Below are 12,500 nucleotides of genomic sequence, written 5' to 3' on the forward strand. Positions count from 1 at the left end.
ATGGCCTCCATGTCCTCGGCACAGATCGTCTCGGCCACTGCCATCCACAACAAGCTGGGCCTGGCTGGCATCCCCAGACCCACTTTCCCTGGAGCAGCTGGGGTGAGGCATGGAGAGAGAGAGGGGGGGGGGGGTGAGAGAGGGAGAGAGAGAGAGTGGTGCGTGTGTCTGTGTGACAGTGTGTGTGTGTTTATGTGATAGAGACAGATAGACAGAATGATGCCATCTTGTGTTAACAGAACGTTTGGATATTTACCCTGATTTTCATTCCACTGATCTAATCCTTTTAATGAAGTCCCTGGAAAGCAAGCAGGGATAAGACGCCTTTTTAAAAATGCCTCTGTGTTTGTTGGTGTTGTATTTTGGGGTTTTTTTTTGGGTTGGTGTTATATATGGGTTTTTAACTGCACTTTGCACTGTTTCATTTAAGAGTCTGAGAATTCTGGAAGCCAAGGATAAAAAAAAAAACGAAATAGCTTTAGCATCACCTCAGTCCATGATGGAGGAGTGATGCTTACTGGTGTATTTTTTTCCCCTTCTAGTTCTGGCAGGGGATGATCTCAACGGGCCAGCCTGGATCCTCACAAGAGTGAGTAGTCATAAACAGTTACATCATGTCTGATTGCATGTTATTTTTTCACAAGACAGTGGGACCCATTAGTCTATCAAAAACACCTTCCAGCTGGATTTCCTGCAAACAGTTTACACTCTGCCTGTCTGACTGTCCATTGTCCGGTCATTTCAGCATCAAGCCCTTCGCGCAGCAGGCCTACCCCATCCAGTCAGCCGTTGCCACCGCCATTTCAGGTAAAGAGGCATGCATTAGTAATCATTAAAAATGATTCACAGTGTACTCATTTACCAATGATTTATGAATGAACAAAAATGCGGATCCTTACTATAATAGCTATTTAACTATTAGTTAACTAATAGATATTTCACTTATGTGTGTGTGTGTGTGTGTGTGTGTGTTGACAGGTTACGAGCCCCCCTCCAGTACCACGGTCCCCACCACCCCAGCCTGGCAGGGCCGCTCCATCGGCACCACCAAACTCCGGCTGGTGGAGTTTTCTGCCTTCCTGGAGCAACAGCGGGACCCAGACGCGGTAAGCCAGAGCATGGCGCACACACACACACACACACACACACACACACACACACACACACACACACACACACATGCATACACACACACATGCACACACACACACACACACACACACACACACACACACACACACACACACACACACACACACAAACACATATACACACACATACACTTACAATATACTGGGCAGAGAAACTGTTAGTTCATGTTTTTTTTCTTTCAATTCAATAAATGATGGGTATGTTGATATAAGTGAAACGTAACTCACACTAAAACTCAACTGCATTGATCCGTGCAAGTTCATGCACACACCTGTGTCCACACCAATCCACCTGAGTGTATGGGCCTCTGCCTCATACACCACACTGATTAAGGAATTTCACCAACGCCCAGACGACTAAAAGAGCCTCATCCACAAACACACCTAAGTGTGGAAGCACACTCGCTAGACACACTTTACCCCAAGTAGCCTCTATCTCATGAGCAGCTCACTGGCTTAAAACAAACCCGCCACGCTCCCTAATGGAGCGGTCGTCTCCATAAAGCCATCGCGGAGCAGCGCACACTTTCTCATATTGACATGGGCAATCTATCACTTTGTCAGCATTTCTATGTGCTTGTTTACTCGTCCTGATCTTGAATGACAGGCACCATTAATCTTGTAAATACACTTCTCGTGCGTTGTGAATAGGTGTAATCATTTGTATTCAGAGAAATCCGTGGCACTGTAAATAAAATCAGTGGGGCTCTAAGATGAAGGTCACTCGTGATTTTTCAAACTACTCCGTTCAGATAAAGCTCTGCCCAGCAACCACTAGCTGTAATGGCCCCAACGTGGTTCTAAGTCAACATGTAAATAAAGCAGCTGGGGAAATGTAAATAAAGGTCAAATGATATGAGAACGCCGGCTATGCTCTGCCTGCTAAAATGTTGTAGTGTAAACCACACTGGCATTGCAGCAAATGAGAATAGCGTCTTTGTTTAATCACGGCTGAGAAAGATGAAGTGCCAGACAGACTCGAAGTCTTCAAGAGTCTATTTAGCAATGCTACGCTGCAGCACATTTACGTCTTTGTCTCTTTGTCTGCTACTTGTGTTCGCAGTACAATAAGCACCTCTTTGTGCACATCGGTCAGACAAATCACTCGCACAGCGACGGCCTTTTGGAGTCGGTGGACATTCGTCAGATTTATGACAAGTTCCCGGAGAAGAAGGGGGGGCTGAAGGAGCTGTTTGGCAAAGGACCCCAAAACGCTTTCTTCCTGGTGAAGTTCTGGGTGAGTCTCAGCTGTCCAGCAGTGTGCTACTCTGTGTGTGTGTGTGTGTGTGTGTGTGTGTGTGTGTGGTGTGTGTGTGTGTGTTTGTGTTGGAGAGAGAGAGAGAGAGAGAGTACATGGGCAACCCTACTATGAGCCTGCTGGTGCAACAGGCTGAAGTACACAGGCTTTGTTTGAACACCTGCCTGGTGCAAGGCATTCTGGGTAGATAAAAAAGACCCCAATGGAAGCAGACAAACCCATTTCCCTATTGGTTTTATCGACATTATGTTTACCCACTGGCTCCACCCGGTGGAACTTCAGGCTCACTGCACCCTTTCAAGAGCGGGGTTGTGTTTCACTAGCCCCACTCACAACTAGCATGGATGACAATTGTGAAAATGTTTATTTGCTCGTATTTTTTTCCCTGTGGTCGAGTTGTCTTTTTGTTTCCAATTGCCACATTTGCATACTGGCACAGGAACAGATGTGTGGTTGTGGGACTCCGGGAGAGAGCCAGCACCATCATCAGCTTTGAGTTAGCTGCGGTCGGCCCTCCAGTCAAATAAATCAGATGCTAAATTATAATTGTTTCTAGGCAGTGTTTCATTACCCTCGTATTTTTGATGGACATCCTGCATTGTGTTGAAATGATTTTGCCTGAGGTAGTCTATTTGGCTCGAACAAACAAGTGTGCATTTAAAAAGTGCTAAAAGATTTTGTGTTCAGCAACATCAAAGAGAAGACAAAGGACTTTGCTGACATATAAACTTATGAGCATCATGTAAACAAGCATAATGAAAGACTGTACAGTTTACGCCATCATTTCTTTTAGGTCAGAGGACTGTGGAGTATCATGTGTGTAAATGACATAATCCAATATTGAGCCAAGACTGAGATCACAGGTTGTCACCAAACACATGAAAAATCATACTCATCTATTGCTTGCTGGCCCCTTCCTAGGCCGACTTGAACTGCAACATACAGGAGGACTCCGGCGCTTTCTACGGCGTCACCAGCCAGTACGAGAGCTCGGAGAACATGACAATCACCTGCTCCACTAAGGTCTGCTCCTTTGGCAAGCAGGTGGTGGAGAAAGTGGAGGTGAGGAGGGAGTGGTGGACAGACAGATGTGGATGTGAACACAGTAACACTCTAAACACATCAACACTCTGAACACATCAACACTCTAAACATAACAACACTCTAAACACATCAACACTCTAAACACATCAACACTTGAAACAAATCAACACTCAAAACACATCAACACTGTAAACACAACAACACTGTAAACACAACACTGTAAACACTATAACACTGTCAACAACAACAAGTAGGTGCAGTACCTTCTCCTTTGACCACGTCATTATGGCTTTTTGTTGGGATGAAATGCACATACTTTGTGCCATATGTCCCCTCAGCAAACGCTGTTGCACTGGGCTTTATATCATTATGAGTGTCCTGAATGTCATATGTCCATTTGTTAAAGTAGCCTAAGCCCTAATGCAATGTTTGACCAGAGAGCCAAGCTGAATAGCAGAGGATATTGTGACCCACTTAGTCCTGGGGAGATGAAAAATAATCTATTCTAAAATGAGATCAAAAGAATTGGCAGCAGTCTCCTATTGTCATCTGTACTGAAGACTTAGGATCACTCTGCGACAGAAAGGTTTTAGAGCATCGATTCCTCTGGCTGCAGAAACCTGTCGGCACTCTTGCCCTTTATCAGATCAGAGACACAAAAATTTGGCTGCATACAGTAAAAATTGTTTTTGAAGTTGATTTTCATGCATTTCTGCCTCTAAACACTCACACAAAGCTGTGCAACCCTTTTCTCCTAGACGGAGTATGCTCGCTTCGAGAATGGACGCTTTGTGTACAAAATCAGCCGCTCGCCCATGTGTGAATACATGATCAACTTCATCCACAAGCTCAAACACCTGCCAGAGAAGTATATGATGAACAGTGTACTGGAGAACTTTACCATCTTATTGGTGAGTGTGTGTGTGTGTGTGTGTGTGTGTGTGTGTGTGTGTGTGTGTGTGTGTGTGTGTGTGACACAAGGGATAACGGCCGCCGAGGTGTCCTGTTATACGGAATTAATGGACGAGGGCGAGGGGCAAAGAACTCCCCGACGCGCAGCGGACCCGCTTATCACCCGGTTGCCATAGGTGTCCCGTTATTCAGAATTAAAAGCCACCCCGCCAGCCAATCAGAAAAGAGTATTTCTTCTCTCCGGGTGATAATGACTTATATCTAGATTCATATATCATATTCATATGTCATACATACGTATGTGTGTGTGTGTGTGTGTGTGTGTGTGTGTGTTTGAGAGAGAGTGCATGTGTACATGCATCTGTCCAAGCAGGAGAGAGTGTGTACATGTGCATGTGTGTGTGTGAGAGAGGACATGTGTGGCGGTGTGAAATGTGTGTCTGCTCTTGCTCGGCAACGCCGCATTAAGCAGCATCTGCTTGCTCCCCCCTCTATAGGTGGTGACGAACCGGGACACACAGGAGACGTTGCTGTGCATGGCGTGTGTGTTTGAGGTATCCAACAGCGAGCACGGCGCTCAGCACCACATCTACCGGCTGGTGAAGGACTGAGAGTGCGAGAGAGATGAAGGGAGAGAGAGAGAGAGAGGAGAGATGGAGTACTCTCCTCCTTGTGGCTCCCACTGTCGAGGTGTGCCCTGACAAGAGACAAAGCCCAGGACATCAATAATACGGATTCACACACACACATAAACAAACACACATATACACACCACATGGGCAGAGACGAACAGCACTGGACTCTCACCCAGAACGACGGACAGACAGACTGAGAGAGACATGAAAGGAATGAATGCTTTGAAAGACTCAGAAGGTTGCATTTATTCCTCCACTTCGTTGTTTCTTTTTTGCTAGTGGCTGTGCCTCTAAAGAAAGAACCCCACCACCACCACACACAGAGAAGCTTTTTAAATGGTTCCTTTTTAACCCTGGTTACATAAGGGTGGCATCTCCTGTCTTTGATTTGACTATTACTGACTATTAGTATTTTTCAATGTCTTTTTAAATGTACCTTGTGTAAGAGTTCAGCTGTTCTTTGGCGGTACTGTTGTTTGTTTGTTTGCTTTGGTTCCTTTGTTTTTGGCTGTTGTTTTTTAAAGAGGTAAGTGGCTCCATGTTTTCTGTGAGTAACTAGTCAGTGTCTGTTGGTTGCGTATGGTTTTATTGCATAGGATAGGACAAGTCTCCACTCTCTCATTCTAGTCCACACTGCCATGACGAAGCTCTATCAGAGGAGGGGGAACAAATCTTGCGTACAATCTTTTCACAGATTAAAAAGATATCTAAATATCGAAAGACTCGTAACCTAAACCACATTGACTGAGGACAGTTATGTTTGGTGTTACTTTAGAAATATATTCAATGTGGATATGTACAGTATATATTGTAAAGGCTCCATAAACAGATGTAGACTAGCACACTCAACAATTCCTCATCCTGCTATTTAAAAAAAAAAAAATCTATTAACTATTAGACAATAATTACACATCAGGAAAGATGTTATTTCAGCTGTAAGGATCAGATTCGGAGGTATTCAATATGACCAGCAGAGTTACATTAGTTAGTAAAATATTTTGAAATGCCTTTTAGCGCTTACTAATTAAGAAGAAAAACAGGTCCTGGCTGTTTCCTGTAGGTGTTAGCACACAACCCCCATTAATTGTGGCCTAGACATGATGGGAAAGGGGGGTGGGGATTCCACATCCACAAAGCCTTAATCTAGCGGGTGTGAACTTATTAAAGCTGTGAAATCTTTCCTAAGATGGAAGACTTCCTCCTGTTGTTATCACGTGAATCGGTGTGGAATGAACAGTACAGAAACCGCCAAAGCAAACGTAGTCTTCAGTGCCTTAGTGTTGCCATCTGGATCTGCAGCCACATTCAGTCCGCTAAACCCACTAGCCAGGTCTAGAAGTAGTCTTTCTGAGGAAATACGTTTTCATCTCATCTTTTTAACAATGGCTTGCCGATTTACATAGAATATATTTGTTATGTACAAAGAGGAGCATAGATCACAAACACAGGTCTATACAGGTGCATAATCTATTTATAAATGCCATCAAATCTAGCCTTTTTTTCTGTACCAAAAACGACCAAAAATGATATTTTGTAGATGTCAGTCCTTTGGCATGTCTGAATGTGCGCTGTAGCATGACAAGTGCCTTTGGATTGGACCCTCCAGCTTAGAAAAGATGGTGTTGCAAAGCCTAAAAACCAAAAAAAAAACTGCAGTTTTGGGAGAGGATCACCATAATGCCTTCTTATCATCTATTTCCTTTTTGGTCTTTGGCATGTGTGTTTATGTGTTCATTTGGAGCTAAACACAACTTGCTTAAATTTGTATTCCCCCAACTAAGTTCATGCTAAGTGATACAGAGCTAACAGAGAGAGGTCTGAATGTCCAATGTGTGTCTAGCATAGAGTACACTAAACGTGTTGGCAGTGGTCGTCATGCCTGTACCCTGATGGACTCAAATTCCAGTGACTAACAGAAAGGCGATGTTTAGGAAACCTGCGTAATGCAATCCACCCTAACACAATAGTACTAACCCAGCCGAATCCCTTACAACACATTTATCAAGCACAGTGAAAGGGGGGAAGATTTTTATGGAAAAAAGGTTGATGTTCCCCTCTCCCAATCACCCTCACCTTCCTATGGAATATCTCCCTTAAACAGAGATCAATGGTCATGTTCCCAGTTATAGTGATGGATGTACGATGTTTTGTTAACCACAAATTGTCTGTTGTTACTGGATGTGATGCTGTAGCACCACTGATATCTGTTCCATTCTTTTGTATGGGGAACTTTTTCTTACCTTCCCCACATAATTGAAATACACATGAAATGTGTGTCTTACAATGAGGAGGTGACTATTTCTTTATACATTGTGAGACTTGGAACCCAAGGTTACACTCAGACTTCTGCAATGCAGGTACGCTGAACATGCCAATTGCATCTTTTGAAAAAGTGTTTAGGCTACCTCTGCAGTACTTGAGGATTAAAATATTCTTTTTAATTATTGTTGTCATTTTTTCCTTCTAATATGATGCATTCTTCGGGAAATAATATTTTGATTATAAAAAAGGACATTAAAAAGGACTTGACATGTTAGCAGTATCTGGGTTGTACTTCTGTTTCTCTCTTTGTCTGTGACTAGGTACTGGTACCTTTATGTTACTATTTGTTGTCAGTGTTCCGATTGAGCTGGAGTCCTCTTTGTTTTCAAAAGCACTGTAAGAAGTATTGGTTTTGTTCTGAAAAAAATGCAAGGTGCTTTTGTGTAAAGAAAATTATGTATGTTGGACTTCTTTGTACAAATGTTAAATATATTTTTTCCTTTTAGATTATGAAGATGGGGAAAATGTGGTGTGTGTTTTCATTACACCCAGATGTGTGCCTGCTCTGTAATATTTACGTGCGGATAAAGTGTTAGATATTTTATAGATTTCTAGTAGATTTGTCAAAATTATTCAAGGGAAATAAATGATACTCTATAATTTCTCCTTGAAAATCTTTTAATTGGTACACATAAGACATATATGCTTCAGAAAGTGGAAGGCCAGAATATTACTAATTTGCCTTAATATACCTTAACATATAGCCTTTCTATTAAATATTGCATCTGAATTGTATTAAAGTGTCTTCACACAGTCAGAGAGAGTCGATGATACTCAGACATGGTCAAAAGGCGCCTTTGTGTTGCAACATGTCATTTTATGTACTACCACTCGATGGCGCTGAATACAAAACAATCAGATCTACTACCAGGTACATTGCTTTGACCCAAGAGACATTTGAAAGTTTTTGTAGCATCAGAGCTGCCTGAAAATGGGTCATGCATGGACAGACTATTAACGTTATTTCACAGTGACAAATATGTGATGTGATATAGCATGACCTAGAACGACATTGTCTAATTATTATTATTATTATTATTATTATTATTATTATCATCATCATTCATTATCATTATTATTATCCTTGTCTCTTCAGTAAGAGGAGACGGTACTGAGTTTACATTGGGAGTTATGTCCCTTGTGATCAGGCGAGTAATCCTCTTGTGTAATCTCTGTGGATGTGGCAAGTATGATCATAACCTCCAGTCTGAAGGTTTTATGTTCGTTTTCATCAACCAAAGTTGGCCTCTCCTCAATTTATCCAGTTAAAGAGGGCTAAATCTGGCACAGCCTGATGACGAAGTCAGCATCTGGGTGGGGCAAAAACATTAAAACGTGGATAGCAATCTCCATCGATCCAAGGCAGTCTGTGCGTAATCATGCAAATCGTTTCACGGGAGCTGCAAAGGGAAATTACACAGTGGTCTCCTAAACATGGTAAGAGCTAGTGGTTTATGATATAAACATACCCGACCAGTTCACCACTGGGTGAAGAAGAGGACGAGGAGATGGTGTACAGCCTTGACACTCTTTAAATAAAAGGGGTTACAGGGCGTCAGGGGGTGTGTCCACTGACAGTAAACTCTCACTTGCAGAACAACGCAACGTAACATAAATGGCTTATGTGAATTCATTACTGCACATTTCATTTATTGAAAGCTAAAGCCTAAAAAGGTTCCCCACTGGCTTGGTTTAATTAAAGTCAGTGGATCAATTATAGGCTATTGTACATTTCTACACCTATTTATAACTATCCTTTGTGAGATGTTAATTACAAGTAGTACAGAACCCTGGAGGGATCATATTTTTTGGTGTATCCAGAAAACGTGCACTCATTCTACTAAATTATGTACTCTCAATTTAGTAAACCGTGCACATATTTTACTAAATTGTGAGCACAGTTTACTAAATCGTGCTATTTTAATGCTCTTACGGTATTTCATTTTTGGTTTGTTTTGTTTTTGTTTTTTGTTTTGCAAGATTTAGTGAAATGTGCACACAATTTACTAAATTGAGCGCACATTCTAATAAAATGAGACCACAATTTAGTAAAACGAGCGCACAATTGATGAAATTGATTACTAAATTGAAAATATCTTACAATAACACCTCCAGGGCTCCATCACGTGGACTATTCTGAAGCGACCTGTCCCTTTAATACTATTCCTTAACTGCGCCTGTGGGTGGTGTATCTTGCTGTCATATAAATCACAATGCCTCTTTCAGTGGAACTTAAATCTTCATAATTCAGTTATTTTACACACTATGTTGGCAGAAAATAAAGTTGTCGTCCTAAACTGATCCCCTCACTTTCACCAACATGCATGCTCATACATTTTTGTGTCAAGAAAACATGCGTGCATGTTTGTCTACTTTTAGATTTTGTGGAATTTTGGTTGGTTTAGGAGTTCTGAAATCTTGGCACTACTTTTGTCTATAAAGTGAAATACTGATTATGGATTTCAATGAAACATTGACATCTATTAAGACTTTACAGTGCAACTGATTAAAGATTCTTTGAATATATAGCCTAATTTGTATATTGGGGCCTTTTCCCAGGAAACGCAGACATTACTGTATCTCTTAGTTACATATTTGAGTCCCATAGGCTACCCAGACTTTTAACACTATACTAATGAATGAGGGGATACTCTATCAATTAGTTACTGTTATCCAAGGAGAAGGCTTGAGTTGCAAACGCGGTGTCATGTGATCTTTCAAAAAAAAAAAAAAAACAGTAGTGGGAGGAGGCGGGGTATTTGTGCACATAGAACGTGCTGTTTGCTTGTGTGCAGACAGAGCAAGTAAGCCAGGCTGACGTGAGAGTCTGTGTGAGCGAAGTACTTTACACCTATCCGAGGGGAGCGCTGCGATGGGCTCTCTAAAAACAGACAACTTCTGCTCCTGGTCGCTGGGAATAAGTTGAGTTCGTGGATCGAGGAAACTACGTGTTTGAAATGTACACCTCTTGATGGGCGACTGAAGAAGGCGTAGTTGATCCAAAGTAAACTCACGCCAACTTCGCAGGTCGCAATATAGGTGGCAACTTCGCTAAAAAGAAAGCGGTCTGTTTTGGACTTATTGTGAGTACTAAAGCAACATGGAGCCTGAAGACTGTAAAATATCAGTTTGGGTCTGTAGAGAAGAGAAACTTGTCTCTGGACTGTCCAGACGCACTACCTGTGCCGATGTTGTCAAGGTGCTCTTGGAAGACCAAAACCTGCAGCAAGGTGCGTCTGCTGCTATGTTGTCGGGTTCACCTCAGTCATACTGCATTGTGGAGAAATGGAGGGGTTTCGAGAGGATCTTACCAAACAAAACCAAAATCCTTCGTCTTTGGAGTGCGTGGGGAGACGAGCAAGAAAATGTGCGGTTTGTGTTGGTAAAGAACGAGGCATCTTTACCGAACAACGGACCGAGGAGCGCTGAGGCGCGCGTAGTTCCAAGTAAAGAGAGCCCGGCGTGTAAAGGGACTGCAAAAACCGCCATGGCTTTTTCACAAGAGAAACAACGGCGTATCGTAAGGAAAGCTTTTAGAAAGTTGGATAAGATAAATAAGAAGAGAGAGGAGGCTGTTTCTAAAGACAAATCATCTGTGGAGAAAATGGAGACTTTAGTGCACCTTGTAATTTCCCAAGATCATACGATTCGTCAACAAATCCAGCGAATCAAAGAACTGGACAGTGAAATCGAGAAGTGCGAGGCCAAAATCCACTTTGACAGAATTAAAAGACATGGTATCAACTATGTACAGGACACATATATGGTTGATCAAAATTCGGAGACGGAGTCGACAGACCATGATATGCCTTGTTCTTCGGAAACTATTGCTCAGTTTGAGGAGTATGCGTCAAGATGCGAGGAAGTTATCAGGCTTCAGGAGGAACTTGCTGAGCGAGAGGCTCTTTTGGAAAGTCTCACGGGTGAGATTCAAGAAGAACTAAATCACCGGTGGATGAAACGCCGACAAGAGGAGCTGTCCAATAAAGACACGGAGAGTATTGCCGAAGAGTTGGCTATCCGAGTTACATCAGTCTCCCCCCAACCAGAAGCCGGTGCCCCTGAGGTGGAACTTTTGTCAGAGAATGAAGTACAGCTAGAGGAGGAAAGAGTCAAAACGCAACTGGACACAAGTTTGTACATCGGCTTGCGTTTGAACACGGATTTGGAAACTATTAAAAGCGACTTGGACATGAGCCAAGAACAGTGGGAGGCGAAAGAAAGGGAACTGACGGCATTGCTGGAGAAAGTGGATTCGCTGAATGTAGATGAAGTTGAACCTACAAAGGACATCAAGGGAGACTTACCTGTCATGGACACCGAAACGTTGCCTTCCATAGAAAAAAACAGCGGATGGGTTGAGCAAGCTAGGGGGCTTTCAAAGAGCCGCAACACAAACGACGATGACTCAGACACAGGACTGAGCTCAATGCACAGTCAGGACTCTGACAACACACCTGTTTGCGAATCTCTTGTGTAATGGATTGGTATCTTGAGCGTGTCGCATCTCAGGGAACTGTGTGCGTCTATAAATTCTAAAAGCAATTTGTTTTTTTTCGTTATCAACAAACATGGCATGCAATCGTACTGTATATGCATTTGGTCATCCCACATACTGGAAAGTACAGTTCAGTCTTGTGAAACAGGCTAGCGTGTACTCACCCAACAGTTGGTTAACAATTCAGTGCATTTATTCAAATCATATTATCGTAATTTTTGATCAAGTGTATGTAAATATATGTATGGTGAATATCTGGAACATGTACGTCCTCCTCCCACACAAATTATTTATTGGAGGATTTTAGTGCTATTTGGTCTGATCCTGACATCCTTGGCTAAAAGAAGATGCTCAGTGAGTTATTAAACAGTAGGCCTATTGCTGTTTGAACTAAGTAACCATAAATCATGTAGGTATTATTAAATGAACTGAACTACATTGATTCACCTCGTGCTTTAGTCGGAGGGCATCATTGTCTTTGCAATAAAGTGTATGGGGAAAGATGGAAGTGATCAAAGGTATTCAGCATAATTTAAGAGGAATGTCTTCAACTAAAATTTCGTGTCACGCACGCATGGCTGTATTTAATCACTCATAGTTCTGACCTAGTGATGTGGAAACTGTGAAGAAAAAAACACTGTGGCATAGCCTACATGAAATCGCTTTGAGGTAGACAACAT

The 12,500-nt window shown here is 42.3% G+C and overlaps 2 protein-coding genes across 4 annotated transcripts in view; both read left to right on the forward strand.

Annotated features, from left to right (window-relative positions):
* Nucleotides 1-7,926, forward strand: part of tead1a (TEA domain family member 1a) — a 37,313-nt gene extending 29,387 nt beyond the window's left edge. For all 3 annotated transcript variants that reach the window (XM_076264020.1, XM_076264038.1, XM_076264029.1), the window contains 8 exons: nucleotides 1-102; nucleotides 543-589; nucleotides 746-807; nucleotides 979-1,106; nucleotides 2,215-2,388; nucleotides 3,331-3,471; nucleotides 4,212-4,364; nucleotides 4,863-7,926. The exon at nucleotides 1-102 is cut by the window's left edge and continues 33 nt beyond it. In XM_076264020.1, the coding sequence (XP_076120135.1) occupies nucleotides 1-102; nucleotides 543-589; nucleotides 746-807; nucleotides 979-1,106; nucleotides 2,215-2,388; nucleotides 3,331-3,471; nucleotides 4,212-4,364; nucleotides 4,863-4,976 (921 nt within the window). In that variant the 3' untranslated portion in view covers nucleotides 4,977-7,926. The remainder of the gene's footprint in view (nucleotides 103-542; nucleotides 590-745; nucleotides 808-978; nucleotides 1,107-2,214; nucleotides 2,389-3,330; nucleotides 3,472-4,211; nucleotides 4,365-4,862) is intronic.
* A 2,201-nt stretch (nucleotides 7,927-10,127) lies between these two features.
* The window catches only part of rassf10a (Ras association domain family member 10a), a 2,458-nt gene continuing 85 nt past the window's right edge, over nucleotides 10,128-12,500 (forward strand). The window contains exon 1 of the mRNA XM_076264047.1: nucleotides 10,128-12,500. This exon is cut by the window's right edge and continues 85 nt beyond it. Within this exon, the coding sequence (XP_076120162.1) occupies nucleotides 10,423-11,802 (1,380 nt within the window). The 5' untranslated portion in view covers nucleotides 10,128-10,422 and the 3' untranslated portion in view covers nucleotides 11,803-12,500.

This window comes from Alosa pseudoharengus, unplaced genomic scaffold (assembly GCF_046254945.1).
Source record: "Alosa pseudoharengus isolate Yale_2024_CS ecotype anadromous, Long Island Sound unplaced genomic scaffold, YU_APseudo_1.1 YU_APseudo_1.1_scf_10, whole genome shotgun sequence".
NCBI classification, from domain to species: Eukaryota; Metazoa; Chordata; class Actinopteri; order Clupeiformes; family Clupeidae; genus Alosa; species Alosa pseudoharengus.